This window comes from Pan troglodytes, chromosome 13 (assembly GCF_028858775.2).
Source record: "Pan troglodytes isolate AG18354 chromosome 13, NHGRI_mPanTro3-v2.0_pri, whole genome shotgun sequence".
In the NCBI taxonomy this organism is placed as follows: domain Eukaryota; kingdom Metazoa; phylum Chordata; class Mammalia; order Primates; family Hominidae; genus Pan; species Pan troglodytes.
Window position 1 is genome coordinate 127,122,322 of NC_072411.2, and position 15,364 is coordinate 127,137,685.

The 15,364-nt window shown below is 37.9% G+C and overlaps 1 protein-coding gene across 23 annotated transcripts in view; it reads right to left on the reverse strand.

The window, feature by feature from the left end:
- The window catches only part of DOCK10 (dedicator of cytokinesis 10), a 277,887-nt gene that overhangs the window by 116,091 nt on the left and 146,432 nt on the right, over window positions 1–15,364 (reverse strand). For 20 of the 23 annotated variants that reach the window (XM_063790807.1, XM_063790806.1, XM_516126.9 and 17 more), the window contains exons 5-7: window positions 6,964–7,036; window positions 6,568–6,690; window positions 6,176–6,310 (exon numbers count right to left, since the gene is read on the reverse strand). In XM_063790807.1, the coding sequence (XP_063646877.1) occupies window positions 6,176–6,310; window positions 6,568–6,690; window positions 6,964–7,036 (331 nt within the window). The remainder of the gene's footprint in view (window positions 1–6,175; window positions 6,311–6,567; window positions 6,691–6,963; window positions 7,037–15,364) is intronic. The other 3 variants (XM_063790816.1, XM_063790815.1, XM_063790814.1) reach the window with 1 other exon arrangement.

The window sequence follows — 15,364 nt, forward strand, 5'->3', positions numbered from 1 at the left end:
CTGTAATCCCAGCGCTTTAGGAGGCCAAGGCGGGCAGATCACTTGAGGCCAGGAGTTTAAGACCAGCCTGGACAACACAGTGAAACCCTGTCTCTACTAAAAATACAAAAATTAGCTGGGCATGGTGGTGCATGCCTGTATTCCCAGCTATTTGGGAGGCTGAGGCAGGAAAGTTACTTGAACCCAGGAGGTAGAGGTTGCAGTGAGCCGAAATTGCACCACTGCACTCCCAGCCTGGGTGACAGAGCGAGTCTCTGTCTCAAAATAAAAAAAAAAAATTAAAAAAGAAAGAAATAGACACTCATAAAAGAACTGTAAATGTCCAGAGTTTGGTGCACAACTTTTGCAAGGACATTTTTAAGCATTTGATTATAGAAAAATGCAAGCAAATCTCAGTGTTATCTTGAAAACAAACAAATGAAAGAATTTGAGTGATGAATTTGATGCTGCAAATAATGTTAAAAGGGAGATAAAAAGCAACCTAAAATGCTTATATTGGGTCCAAATTAAAGGTGGATTGAGTTGCAACCTGCTTTCGAATGAAGATGCCGAACACTAACAAAATTTTGAAATGAAACATTACAAAATATAAACAAGAGTTGATTTGATTGTCTAAACTGCATTCAGTACTTCAAATGAATTAAATATGATTGCCGGCTTCAACAATATAATCACAAATATTCTTAAAAATTTGAGCAAAGTATTACCATCTTGTTTCTCAAAAAGGGACATTTATAATTAAAATAAATATTCGATTTGAAATGTCTCAAGAACTAAATTACCTTCTTCTATTTCAAGAGAAATAGAACCATTTGCAGCCCAGAGAAGCTTATGTTGGGAAAGATTAAGATGTCTGAGTGGTTTTCGATCTTGCTGTCTGTAATCTCAAAGATAATGTCATATAGAATAGCAAAACGGGCAAAAAATGAAAATCAATGGGATATTTCAATAGGAAGTTTTAATAATTTTGAAGTACGATTGTTAAGTCATTAAAATGGTAATCAAGAAGTAATCATATTCTTGTTTTTGCTCCCCCAAATTTTCCTCTATTTCTCATATATCAGTGTCCTTTGCAGCCAGTGCAACTACTTTGTTCAGTCAACCTTACCATAGTATACCTACATGACTTCATAAATAGTAGGAACCTGTGAATATGTCTTATTGTCATGATATGTTTAGTGAGTTGTGGCAAACTGTTCTGCTTCCACAATGTTCATCTGAAAAAGTTCCAAACTGTAGATACTCCAATAAAATCACTCAAGCCAATGGTGGACTGAATATCAAAGAGGGAAGCTACCCAAATCGAATATTTAATTATACCTATTATGTGGCTAGTATCTTGTATAGAATTTTGCAGGAACAAAAGAAGAGTCTTAAGGGAATCATACAACATCAAATCCAGGTTTCTGGTATCGATGGCTCCCTTCCATGAAATCCTCTCCACTCTCTGTAGGTTTATTTGTTCATTCATTCAATGAAAATTAAATGGGTACCTCCTATGTTTCAGTCACACAGAACTGAAAAAATTCAAGTAAAGTGCTTTCCCTCATTGAACTTACCTTCTAGTGTAATGAAATGTCAGTAAGCAAATAAGCAGAAAGACAACATATGTAACATATATATACACATATATGTATATAATAGGTGTGTAATATGATATGGCATCATGCAGTGGTAAATGTAATTTCATTCTTGCATATGTTATCAGGACTTATTGCTTGAAGTGTGTTACTTGTTTTCTTTGCATGTACCACATTTGTTTTGTTTTTTTTTCTGTGCATCCTTCCCACATCCTGGAAGCTTTTTGAAGACATGAGCCACACCTATTTTCAGAGTTTGCTCTTTTCACAATGGTTTGCACATTGCAAGTTTTCCAATATTTACTAGTATTTGCTGAAATGAATCCCATATCTAAAATTCACTGCTTAAAGCTCCACATGAACATATCTTTGTAGTGTTTTTTCTGCCCACATAGCTTATGTAGGTAGAATAAATGTATGTATGTGGGTATGCCTACTTTACATATGATAATACATCATTTCTTTGGGCATCTGTCTGTAATTTTGGACATTCCTCTGCCTCAAGTTAAACTTTGCAATTCATTAGCTCTGTGACCTGTGAAAGACACTCTACCTCTCTGAATTTTATTTTAATAAATGGAACAATCATAGTTCATGTTCCATCAAGTGCTGTCAAATAATATATTAGATGAAGAAAACCACAAGTATAATTTTGGTTCTTATTGTTCTCGGAAGTGAGATTTTCAGAGCTTGAGTTGTTAATGCGAGGCTTACGGGTCATATTTGGCTTCTAGATTTGTTTTCCTTGTAATGTTCTTTCCCCTGCTCCCAATATGACTTGCTTTCTGTAGGCAGGCATTCTCCACGTCTACATAGTCCAAGCTGCAGCTATTTCTCACACCTGGCCTCTCTTCATGCATGCAGGGGGCTGCTTGACCTACAGGAGGTATCTGCATTTCTAGCCTTTGGTTAGTCACATGAAGCCACTGTCTTGGAACCCATATCCACATGGTGGCAGACTCAAGGAAATGAGCCTTGTCCACCACACTGTCCACACCCATGTAAGCCTGTCTAAAGTGACATCAGCTTATTAACATTGCTGAGATAGGGACCTAAAACAGATGAGATTCTTGGGCTGTTCATTCTCTTCTACAGTGGCAGAACCTGGAATGAATGGATGGATAGATGAATGACTGTGAGAATGAATGAATGAATACATGAACTGAAGGAACAAGATAGGATAACACAGGCCTAAATATCCCTTAGTCCCAGAAGAAAAAACTTGAAGCAGCAAAAACCAAGTTCTCTTCCAGATTGGGAGCATAGGCCCATAGAAAATATCTAATACTCTTTGATCATATTATGAAAAAATAGAAAACCATGATTAGGCTTTGTTTTGTTTTGTGTTTTTTTTGGCCAAGATTCAGGAAATTGTCAGTCATAAACATTACCTAAAGTCTCTGAGAAAGCTGGGAAGGAGTTTCTCTCTACTTGAGCCACCCTTGTAATATACATCTAAGAATTCCAAAGTATTCTAAGGAAAACGATGATATGGATTAAGTCTGAATGAATCAAACTGAAATGGCATATTCACTAAAGATTATAATGAACTTGAACTCCCTAAGAATGCCGGATGCTAAGTAGTACTTTCTGAGGCAGAGACGTTGTTCCTCTTTTTTATTTGATTCAACGGAACCTGGCAATGATTCTTCATAAAATTGGTCTGATTCATCCTAGTTATTCATTTGCTCTGTGCTTTTGTGTGTACATGATTCATCTTCAGGCACATTTCATGCCTGAGAGCTTACTAGAACTATGGTTAAACTGGCATTATTTCACTCAAATTCTCTCCAGATGTAAAAACTTACACATCTGGAAGAACTATAAGCAAATACGTAAGAACTGGGACCCACACACAAAGTGACAAGTGACCCAGGTTTTGTCTCCCCAGAGTGATCCCAAGAAACTGGTCCCTGCCTCTACAAAGGATGTAGAGAATACTGGATAAAGCTTCTTGATGAAGAGGAATATAAATGCAGGGATAGAGGTGAACTCTTTAAAAGATACATATGCCAAATCTACCTTGGGGAATATTATAGACAGGCCCAGCTTTTTCTGTACAGACTTAGAGCCTGAGCTGAAAGAGTTCATCATTGTTTCATGTTCCCAGAGCATTCCATGGTCTCTGCCATTCATACCTCCATCATCGCTCTCGAGATATCGTGTGATAGTGAGCAAGTAGCGATGTCCCTCTCTGATTCTGACTTCAATAAAGAATTGACTTCCCCACACCTGGGTGTAGTTTCTAGCATGTCATAGGCACTAAGTGGGTTTGTTGAATGAATCAGTAGGTTAATGAATAAATAAAGACATAGATAAATTAACACACTTAGGAAAAAATATCCGGAACGTAAATCAAGGTTTTCTAGGAAGACTTTCCCATAATGGAATGTCTATATCCTAGGTTGTGACCTTTGAAATTAATGGAAGAATTAGGGGAGAAAGGCTAAATACACTATCTCCCAGTTCTTTTCACATATTAGCACATTGTTCTAGTTTTACAGATGAGGAACCTGAGATCAAATTGGTCAAGTAACTTACTCAAAGTCTTTGGGTAGTAAACGGTAAAACTAGGATTTGAATGCGGACTTGCGTGAATCCCAAGCTTGTGTTTTCCCTTCAATACTCCTTTTTTTCCATGACAATGTTTAAGCAGAGACTGAAACACAATCTAAGTAAGAGATGATGGAGAAGCAGTTCCTCCATAGGAAGGTCAGATTAGAGCAATAAGTTCTATGATTCTTTGAAGAAGAAAAATATTGCATATTAACCTGGGTTTCTGCAAACTTAATATATAACAAAAGACTACAATGGTACTTCTTAAAAAATGATGACTCATTTGCTAGAGAAAGCTTTCAAGTACAAATGGAAAGGATAATATTTAACATTTTCTGCTCAATGTCTATAAAATGCAGTTATTGATCTTTACTGCTAACGTTTTACTTCATGTTTCTAAGGCCAAAAGGTGTCCTTTGTGACCAACAGTAGAAAATAGCCTCCACCCTCCATTAAGGTCATTATTGCCCTTTCCATATGGAAAGCTGGCATCTGTGTTAAAATGCAATTATCTTTCACTTGCAGCAGAGTGCTCAGAAACAGTTAATTTTTTCCTTTTAAAGTTCAGCTTTATTACTTCCTGGAAGAATTCCAGATTTTAACAGATAAACCATCCAGAAATAGGCCAGGACTAAATGACTGGAGAGAACTCTACTTCCATCCACATATCCAAGGGCCTCCAGGAGTGGTCTGTGATGTAATTTCAGCTCGTAACAAGCTAGGTGAATGCTGAGGTTTGAGGGTAACAGAAAGTACTTCTCTACTGGCCTGTGACCAGAAATAGAGTCCTGGACCACAGTGAGCCAGTGTCATTGTGAAATTTGAGGGAAGGTTGCTAAAACACTTTTGATTGCTCCCATGATTACATAAAAGGGAATAAGGTCAGTTATTTCATCAGAGTAGGAAGCAGCGTTTTGAAAGCCAAATGTCCAAATGGGGTCTATGGAATTATTCTGCTTCCCTTTGCCACAGTGGCCCATGCTGAATTTCATACTAAGGACAATAATTTGAAGTCCAAGAGCTTATAGAGAACATTATTTGTTAAAAGCACTATGTCTGTTTCTGAAATTAGACTCTTTGGAATCAGTGGAATCCTTGTCTTTGAAGACAGCCACCTCTTAGAAGAAAGATGCTGCATATGTACACTGTCAACTTACTCTATCATTATTACCTAATTATAAAATAACATATTTGAAGTGCGTATGTTAATACCATGTCATTTGCATATTATTTTACTGAATTTCATTATCTCAGGGGTTCTCTACATGGCAGCAAACATGGGTGCTAATTATCTGCTTGTCTTTGAATATCTGAGACTTGCCCCCGCTGCAGGGCCTTTGAACTTGCTGCCTCTGCTTATTCTTTTTTTGTTGTTTGTTTGTTTTTTGAGACAGAGTCTCTCTCTGTCACCCAGTCTGGAGTGCAGTGGCACGATCTCGGCTCACTGCAACCTCCGCCTCCTGGGTTCAAGTGATTCTCCTGCCTTAGCCTCCCCAGTAGCTGGGATTACAGGCCTGTGCCACCGCATCTGGCTAATTTTTGTATTTTTAGTAGAGATGGGGTTTCACCATGTTGTCCTAGCTAGTCTCCAACTCCTGACCTCAAGTGATCCACCCGCCTTGGCCTCCCAAAGTGTTGGGATTACAGGTGTGAGCCCCTGCGCCTGGCCCTCTGCTCATTCTTTAGTCTGTAGATCAAATGATCTCTCTTCAAAAATGCTCTTCTCCCTTATTGAGTATTAATATTCCTTTTCAACCTCACCACTCTTCTGTCTCCCTTTTGTTTCTCTGTTTATTTTCTTTATTGAAAAATTTACCAGCTGATTCCATTCTGCTTATTCATGTCTTTGCTTAATTCCTGTTTTTCTTTCTCTCTGGAAAGTAAGATTTGTGAAAGTAGAGATCCAGGCTGCCTTGTTTTTCACAGAATTCTTAGAATCTAGAGCAGCTCTTGGCTCATATCAGATACTCCATGAATATTTGTTAAATACACTTTTCAAATAAAAAAAATCCCAAGGAGGAAAAGGGATGTCTACTCACCTGCACCACTCCTGTACAGGAATCCAAAAAGATGCATCCTTTGGGTTCTTTGGATATTTTCTCATCTTTGTAAAAGTTCATAATGTAGGAGTTATCTGGTAACTGAGTCAGCTGGAAGTAGCGCTTTTTGAATGACTAAATAAAGGAAAAGATATAAGGAGATATTCAAATTGTAATGTGCTATTACTCATAGAAATTAGAATTATTCTAATTCCTTCAGGAGTGCTATATTTCTAGGACATTTTTCTAGAGAAGAGCATCCTACTTCCTCATAAATAAAATATTATATGAAACATAAACTCAATGCAAATGGCTCTCTTCTGTGCTGTGACCAGAGGAGGGAGTGTTAAGAAGGGTGACAGAGACAAAGATGAGTCTTGATATCTCCTTACCCGAACAGTAACGGTGTTGTTCACGGTGCTGTTAAAATTCCCCTTGTAGAGCCAGCCGGACTTGAAAACACCAGTTCCTCCTGCTCCTCCACCCCCCTTGGAAGACGAGTGGGAAGTGGTATCCTGTAGGAAAGGCATAGTAGCATGACAGCCATCTTTTGTGGATCCTAGATCCTAGACACTGCATTTAAAAAAGAGACTCCTTTTCCTCTCTTTGACTCATCTTAAATAAGCATGTTCAATTTCAAAACAAACGTGATTCATTTTGACTAAAAGCCCTACCACCAACAGCTACTACAGCTTACAACAAACCGGTCAGAACTCGAAACTTTCAGTGCAAGACAGAAACTAATTATCCTCATGTTTTAAACATCTCACTTTCAACTATTTACTTACTTCATCCTTATCAGCATCTTCATGGTCAATCTCAAAGGAATGTGAAGGAAGCTTCTCTGGTTTGTATTCTGCTCTGATATTAAAAAAAAAAGATTCTGATTTGTCATTGGAGACGGCTTTCATTTTAAGTTGCTCCCCAGGTAACAATAACAACTATGGTGCTGGTGTTCTTACAAATTTCTGTAAAATAATGTAATCTTTTGAGTGTCTCATTTCCTTTGAAAGTATTAACTTTCCTCTGCCATGATATCTTATCTCCAGTATATAAATCTGTATTTTAAACCATGGAGTTACTAATTATATATATATATTTGAGACAGTCTCACTCTGTCGCTCAGGCTAAAGTGCAGTGGCATGATCTCGGCTCACTGCAACCTCCACCTCCCGGGTTGAAGCGATTCTCATGCTGCATGCAGCACCCCCAACCCCCCCCCCCCAGTAGTACCTGGGATTACAGGCATGTACCACCATTTTTGTATTTTTTTGTGGGGATGGGGTTTTGTGATGTTGGTCAGGCTGGTCTTGAACTCCTGGTCTCAAACTATCCTCCCACCTCAGCCTCCCAAACTGCTGGGATTATAGGCATGAGCCACTGGCGTTTGGCCTTCTAATTACATAAACTTACACATATCTTTTTGAGTTAGATGTAGGCAAGCAGGACAATTTGAAAGGTTGGGGAGTTTCTATTTTCCTTCCCCCACATTTGTAGGTGGAATCACTACTTAATAAGTAGTGATATTTTCATTGTCATTTCTGTGTCATCTGTATGTGACATACTCAAGGGTACACAGTAGTCATTGGAAGAGCCCCAGCCCTGAAGAACCATGACCCTGAGAACTAGTCTGTACTGTGGCCACTAGGCTGTGTTGCTCCCTAACCATGGCCTCCTCAAAAATGTGCACCAAAGGGACTGGTAGCAATTACACTTACTTTGTGCATTTCCATGGTATCCTAGAAATGCCTATTTAAGTTGCAACATCTCCGACCAGCTCAGAGAAACAAGAGTGTGCATCTGGTTTTATAAATGGTAAAATAAACCACAAATAAGTTTTCTTTGGCTTGATTCTATCTCATAACTAATGGTTGAATGGAAACCAGACAATACCATCCAAAGTATGGGCATTTCTTGATGTCTAGCTGTTTGGCCCCCTTTACTATATAAACTCCCATGTATAAAAATTTCATGGGATGTTTTTCTTTTTTAAAGTAAATTTTATTGGATATGCTTGAGGTTTACAACATGGTGGTATGGGAGGGATACATGTAGATAGTAAAATGGTATTATAGTGAAGCAAATTAACATAACTATCATCTCAATAGTTACTTTTTTGTAATAAGAGCAGTAAAATCTACTGATTTAAGCAAAATCACTAATGCAATCTGATTTCACTAACTTTAGTCCTCTTGTTGTACATTAGCTCTCTAGACTTCATCCTGCACATGTGCTACTTTGCATCAGTTCATTGACTTCTCCCTGTTTCCTCTCACCCCTCGTAACTGTTGGTGAGAATGTAGATTGCTACAAGCATTATGGGAAACAGTATGGAGGTTTCTAAGTAAATTAAAAATAGAACTAGCATATGACCCAGCAATTCCTCCTCTGGGTATATATTTGAAGGAGATAAAGTCACCAGCTTATAAAGATATCTGCACTCCCATCATCATTGTGGCATTATTCATACTAGCCAATATATGGAAAGATTCTAAGTGTCCATTGAAAGAGGAATGGATAAAGAGAATGTTTAATATATTAATATAGGCCTGTGTGTGTGTGTGTGTGTCTAGCATTCTCTTATCTATTCCTCTGTCAATGGACACTTAGGACGTTTCCATATATGTGTGTGTGTGTGTGTGTATACGTGTGTGAATACATATGTGTGTGTCTGTATGTATTGCATGTATATGTGTGTGAATATATGTGTGTGCATGTATATATGAATATATATGAGTGTATGTATATATGTGTGTGAATATACATGCATGTATGTATATATGTGTGTGAATACGTGTGTGTATAGCATTCTCTTTATTCATTCCTCTGTCAATGGACACTTAGGAGGTTTCAATGTATATGTGTGTTTGTCTGTGTGTGTATGTATATACGTGTGTGAATATATATGTGTTTGTATGTATATGTGTGTGAATATATGTGTGTATATATTTATGTGAATATATATGTGTGTGCATGTATATATGTGTGAATATATATGTGTGTATGTATATGTGGTGTGAATATGTGTATGTATGTGTGTGAATATGTGTGTGTGTGAATATATATGTGTATGTATGTGTGTGAATATATGTTTTTGTATGTGTGAATATATATGTATGTATGTGTGTGTGAATATGTATGTGTGAATATATTTGTGTGTGACTACATATGTGTGTATGTATATATTAATGTGTGTGTGTGTAAAATGGAATATTATTCAGCCTTAAAAAGTAGGGATTCTGCCATTTGCCATGATATGGATGGACCTGGAGGACACTACGCTAAATGAAATAAGTCAGACGTGGAGAAAAAAATTGTAGGATCTCATTTATATGTGGAATCTTAAAAAAATTAAATATGCAGAGATAATAAAACGGTATTTGTTTTAAGATTATTTATATTGTGTAAAAGCAACCTCTGAATCTGACTATTGAGAAAGAAAAGATCAGAAGTGCATTTGGTATTCACATCAGAAATTATTTCCTATGTTGATGGTACTCCAGATAGGAAGGTGAATGATCAGAGCTCTTTAGACTTAAGTATGCATAAAATTGCTATTCTGTGCACTCACATAGGTGTTAAGTAAGGGCTTCAAAATATGCTTACCCTCCCTTCATTTTCAGCAGGGAAAGTTAGAGCACAAAAGGAACATTGGCCTCACTGTTAAACTATGAAAAGCCTGAGATCAGAACCATGTTCTCCATTCCTGATAAGAAGTGTTTTTTATTGTGGTAAAATAGACATAACATGGAAATTTATCATTGTAATCACTTTTAAGAGATGGTATTAGAAGCCTGCATTTAGGAAAGGTGAATCTTTAATAAGCACATTAAGTAAGATTGCTGCCATTTCTCTCTTCCAAAGGAGGTTATCCTTTCTTCTTGTAGAGCCTTAGAGATAGTCAAGCCTATCACTGCTGCCTGCACTGATGTTAACTTGTTCTGCCTCTTTTGGTCAGGGTCAACTTTATGGGATGGCAGAGGAAGTAGCAGAAGACAGAGTTCTTTTAGGATCACTGGGAAATTCTTGCTACCCCACCAAAAATATTCCTTTTCTCCTTAATACCATCTAACATGCTCTGAACAAGAAGCAGTCTCTCTCACCTTTTAATTTGATTGGCAAAAATAAAGCCTGTAAATACAACCCTTCCCTCTCCCCCACTCCTGTGAGAGGTGACATGTTGCCTGAGATTCAGAGGAAGGTTCCAATGGTTGATTTCAGAGCAATTGCTCGAGGTACCCTGTCTGCAGAGAACAGAAGATGAGTGTTCCAGGATTCTTAAAATGGTGGCACAGCAGTAAAGAAAGAACGGAGGAAACATCCCAAGTGAATGAAAAAAGAGTGAATCGGGAAAACCAAGGAAGAGGCAACAAAGACAAACTTGAAAGTGGAATGTCAACATTTGGCCCCGTGCTAGTCATTTCCCATCAGTTTCATTTGACCTTGATGCAATGGTATTTGTTTCTGAACCTCCTATTCTGTCCTCTTTGGCCAGCATGGCTTATCCTTCCTTCCAAAAGAATAATTTTGTAGGTATTTGTTCTCAATAACTGTGGATCACAATACAGGCCAGGTGTCGCATTAATGTAAATTTCCGCAAGATACTTATAAACAAGGAGGAGAGAAAGCCTTTCAAACTAGTAACGATGTAAAAACAAAAATGTGATGAAACAAAGTAAGGTTCTCTTGAATTTCAATGTAAAAGGCTAAATGCTTGTGAAAGTTTTTTTCACAAATCTCCCAGTTGAGAAGTGGAACTAATGACTGAGATAGACTATAAATTTCACAAAAAAGCCCATAGATTTAGTGACTTATGACCAACTCAGCTCAGAATGCCGCAGAAGTGTCTGTCACTGGAGGATGTCTAAACAAACTACAGTAGATCCACACACAGGAATGTTACTCAGAAAGGAAAAGAAGTTACTGATACGTGCAACAACGTGGATATCACTCAGAAGCATTGTGCTGAGTAAGAAAAGCTAGAAACAGGAACACACATGGTATGATTCCATGGTTATGAAAATCAGAGCACTGATTGTCTCTTGGGGGAGAGAAAAGGAGAGGTGAGGGTTAACCAGGGAGGGGTGGTAGTTAACTCTTTGGGGGTGATAACATTGTTCTGTTATCTCAACAGAGGTTTGAATTGCACACGTGTACTGTGGTCAAAAGTTATCAAATGGTTCACTTACAATTTGCATGTTTTCTTGTATGTAAATTTTATATCAAAAGAGAAAAAATGAACTGCAGACATCTATAGCTGTATTTAAAGGCGTGCATTCCGAAGAGTCTAGAGAGGCAGTGTGTCAATGTTTTAAATTCCACTTTAAAATGACCAAAAAATAAACCAAATTGATAGATGTCTAGAAGGATGGATGATGGATGGATGGATGGATGGATGGATGGATGGATGGGTGGATGGATGGACAGGTTGTGTAATAAAACAAATACAGCAAAACATGAAAGACACATTCTAGGTGATGGGAATAGTGGGATTCATTGTACACCAACCTTTTAACTTTTTCCTAGGTTTAAAATTTGCAGAAAACTTTTAAAGTGATGTGTGAAAAATTTGAAAGTGTTGAAATTATACATAGAGTGACCAAAAGTGATGTCTTCTGAACTGATTCTTTTTTATAGTAAAGATAATAAAAAATTGTACAACAGATACATATAAACTATTCTCAAAGTAAAGGTTGAGTAAAAATTTCTCAGTGATTTTTCCCTGATATTTTTGAAGAATAGATGATTTAGAAAAGAGAGAAGAGAGCTTCAGACAAATGATTGGAAACGTTTTTAGGAATTTCCCAAATGTCATATTTAACGCTATATTACAACTTATGACATTTCCATACTCTTTCTTTAATAAAATAAAACTTTAAACATCCACTTTAAGTATTAATGATTCAAAAATAACTCAGAAGATATGAGACAGAGAATACCATGAAGTCAATAGCAAAACTCAGAAGATATGAGACAAAGAATACCAACGAAGTCAATAGCAAAACTCAGCCAACCCCAGTAGTCCCTAGCCACATCCATGCTGATCTTAATCTTCACTTTTAAAAATTATGCAGACCAGAGAGTGTCAATTTAAGTCAGATCTGGGGCTAGGGTTGTAGTGAATGTAAGCGTGCCACTTCACTGGTGGCTTTTCTTAATTCTGAGTTTGCTTGATCAAATTCAATGTGCATTATTGAGAACTGTCTTAATTCTTGGGGGCCATTCTCCTTTGCCATTCAACATTCCAGTTTCCAGATATTACCTGGCACCCAGAAGAGCTGCAATAATGTCAACCACATATCAGAAAATAAGTTCCTGAACTGAGGAAGCTTGCATTCTAGGGGAGGAGAGAGTCAATCATGAATTAAGCAGAAATAAGATAATTTCTCTGAGTGAAAATGGTTGTTAAGAAAATCAAGGCTGGGTGTAGCAGCTCACGGCTATAATCCCAGCACTTTGGGAGGCCGAGGCTGGTGGATCGCTTGAGGTCAGGAGTTAAAGACCAGCCTGGCCAACATAGTGAAACCCTGTCTCCACTAAAAACACAAAAAAATTAGCCAGGCATGGTGGCCTACACCTGTAATCCCAGCTAATTGGGAGGCTAAGGCAGGAGGATCCTTTGAACCCGAGAGGTGGAGGTTGCGGTGAGCTGAGATTGTGCCACTGCACTCCAGCCTGGGGACGAAGTGAGACCCTGTCTCAAAAAAAAAAAAAAAAAAAAAAAAAAAAAAAAAAAAGAAAGAAAGAAAAGAAAAGAAAAGAAAAAAAATCGAAGAGGAGAAAGAGGAGAAGAGCGAAGAGTGATCCTTGTGGAAATGGCAAAGGCCACGTGTAGAAAGACTCTTCAAGGATGGCCTCTCTCGAGAGGTAACATTTAAATTGAGGAGGAGAAGCAGCTGGTTGTGTGATGACCTAGGAGAAAATCCCCTGGCAGAGGGAGCTGCAAGAGTACAGGTTCTGAGGAGGGGCCAAGTGTGGAGCATCCAGGAAGGAAGGCTGTAGGGGCTGGAAACAGTGCAGGAGGGAGGGCTGCGGGAGGGAGGCCTGTCCAATGCCCTTGGGCAGGGAAGGCAGACAGTGCTTGGATCATTGCTGAGGCTTGAGGGCTACTGAAGATTCTTATTTCCCAATCCGGTTTTTAATAAGCCACAAGGCACAGCCTCCTGCCATTAAAGAGCAATCTTCAAGCTCAGTCACATGTCTGTGGGGCTACTATGCAATGACTTCTCTCTTTTAAAGGTCATGAAAAGATCAGCACCTGTGGCTATTGACTTTAAAATTCTTCCCCCAGGACCATTGCGTGGTCTCTAAGAGCCTCGGGGATACCAAGATAAAGGGCTCATCCCAGACCTTACCCTTTGGTGTTTGCATCCGACATTGGTGATAACTATAGGCAGACTCATTTCTCTTTTCTCTGACCAAATGACCTGGATTACCCAGTGTGGGGATGCCTGAGTGCCCCATTAGTTATCAGCTGTAAGTTTTGGGGTAAATTCCCTCTCAGTTTCCGAGTTTCTGCTATAAAATGAGGATAACAGTTCCTATTCCATAGGGTTATGAGTATTAAATGAGATAATGCATGTATGACACCCAGCACATTCTGGCTCACTGTAGACACTCAAAAAAATGCTCTTTTATTAAAAAAAAAACAAAATCTGTTCTATTTCAGCCCAGCTAAGCTGTTCACACTTTATTTGATCTTTAGTCACAATTTATACTCTTATGAATTTTTCTTCCTTACATCTTCTTTCTATCAAATCGACCATGGTAAAAATTTTTAATATGTCACACATCTCTGTATTTTACCCAGTGGATTAATGAAATCAGTGGCATCATATATTTTTATGCTGCTTTTTTCTTCTGGGATCTCCAAGTTAGTGCTGATTTCTATTCCTAGTGTGTAAAGGCTTACATTTTCCATTCTAGCCTGAAGTCATCTATCTCTTCAGTATGTTCCTATGGACCCTCGCTTAAAAATAAAAAAAGTGAAAATCTTAAGAGTCAATAATACACATTTAAATTTAAAGAATAAATTTCACCTTCTTTTTGCTTTTCTATAATTGCAAATTTTCATTTTGCAGTCTCAGCAACTCATAAAAAGAAATAAGCAATTTAAATTGGTAGCAGACATAGGAGAATTCTTCTAATCCAGGAGGTATGAAAATGATTTACTTCTATTAGCCTCAGAAGACCCAAGTAAATTGTCTGTTTCCATTACTGACCTAAATACATGTAGTCTTTAGAGGGGAATGCTTAGCTTTGTAAAATCATTTTAAAGAATAATTCTGCTGTTCAGTGCTCATCTTCATTGTTCTGGGGTATATCTGAAAGGGTTATATTTTTGAACTTCTGATTTTCAGTTTGAATACATAAAGTTTCTTACTTTGTGGCAGTCTGATTCTTCCCTTTCTTGGTATTAACTTCCACTTTCTTTAGTTAAAGTAAGGGAAATTCTCAACAATACTTCAGTTAATTTTTCTTATTTCTTCTCATGAGATTAATCTTGCAAACTATGAGAATTGCAATTAAGCAATAATGTCCGGGATTGGTTTTTTCTAGAGATGCTTTCTACATTGTTTTAACAGAGGAAGAATACTGTGAATGTGAAATCTCTAATTTGCTTTCTTTCTTTACAGCATCATGAATATAAGGAAAGATGAACAGTGTTTGGGGATACAGCCACTGAAGAGTGTAATGGACCTAAAGATGGTGGGAACACATTTAGTTAAAAGGACGGCTAAATACGGCTGTCTCCATCCTCTCAACTTGAGATGCAGTCTCCCAACTTCCGAGTTGTAACCACTTCTCAGAACTATTTTCAGAAAGAGGAAGTCCTGATGTTAAAAGATGCTTTGCTTTTCAGTTGTGCCTACAAAAACTGTGTCATGAACACCCAGACATTCTGAATGTAACAATTACTCACGAAAGCTTAGGGTGTGGTAAACCTTCCCAACATGAAGTTGCAAGAGCTTGTCTATCAGCAGGGATTCAAGTCAAAAAGAATGCTCAAAGATCTGATAAACGTTACTGTTCAGTGTTTTGAAAAAAGATTTGCAGTTTAGAAGGGACATACTTTTTTTCTCTTCACGGTAATGAAACCCCAAAATAAATGGCCTCCTCCTGTCTTTTTCTTCGATTGCCACCCCTGCAGTCCCATTCTCCATAGAGTAGCCCAAGAGTTCTTTCAAA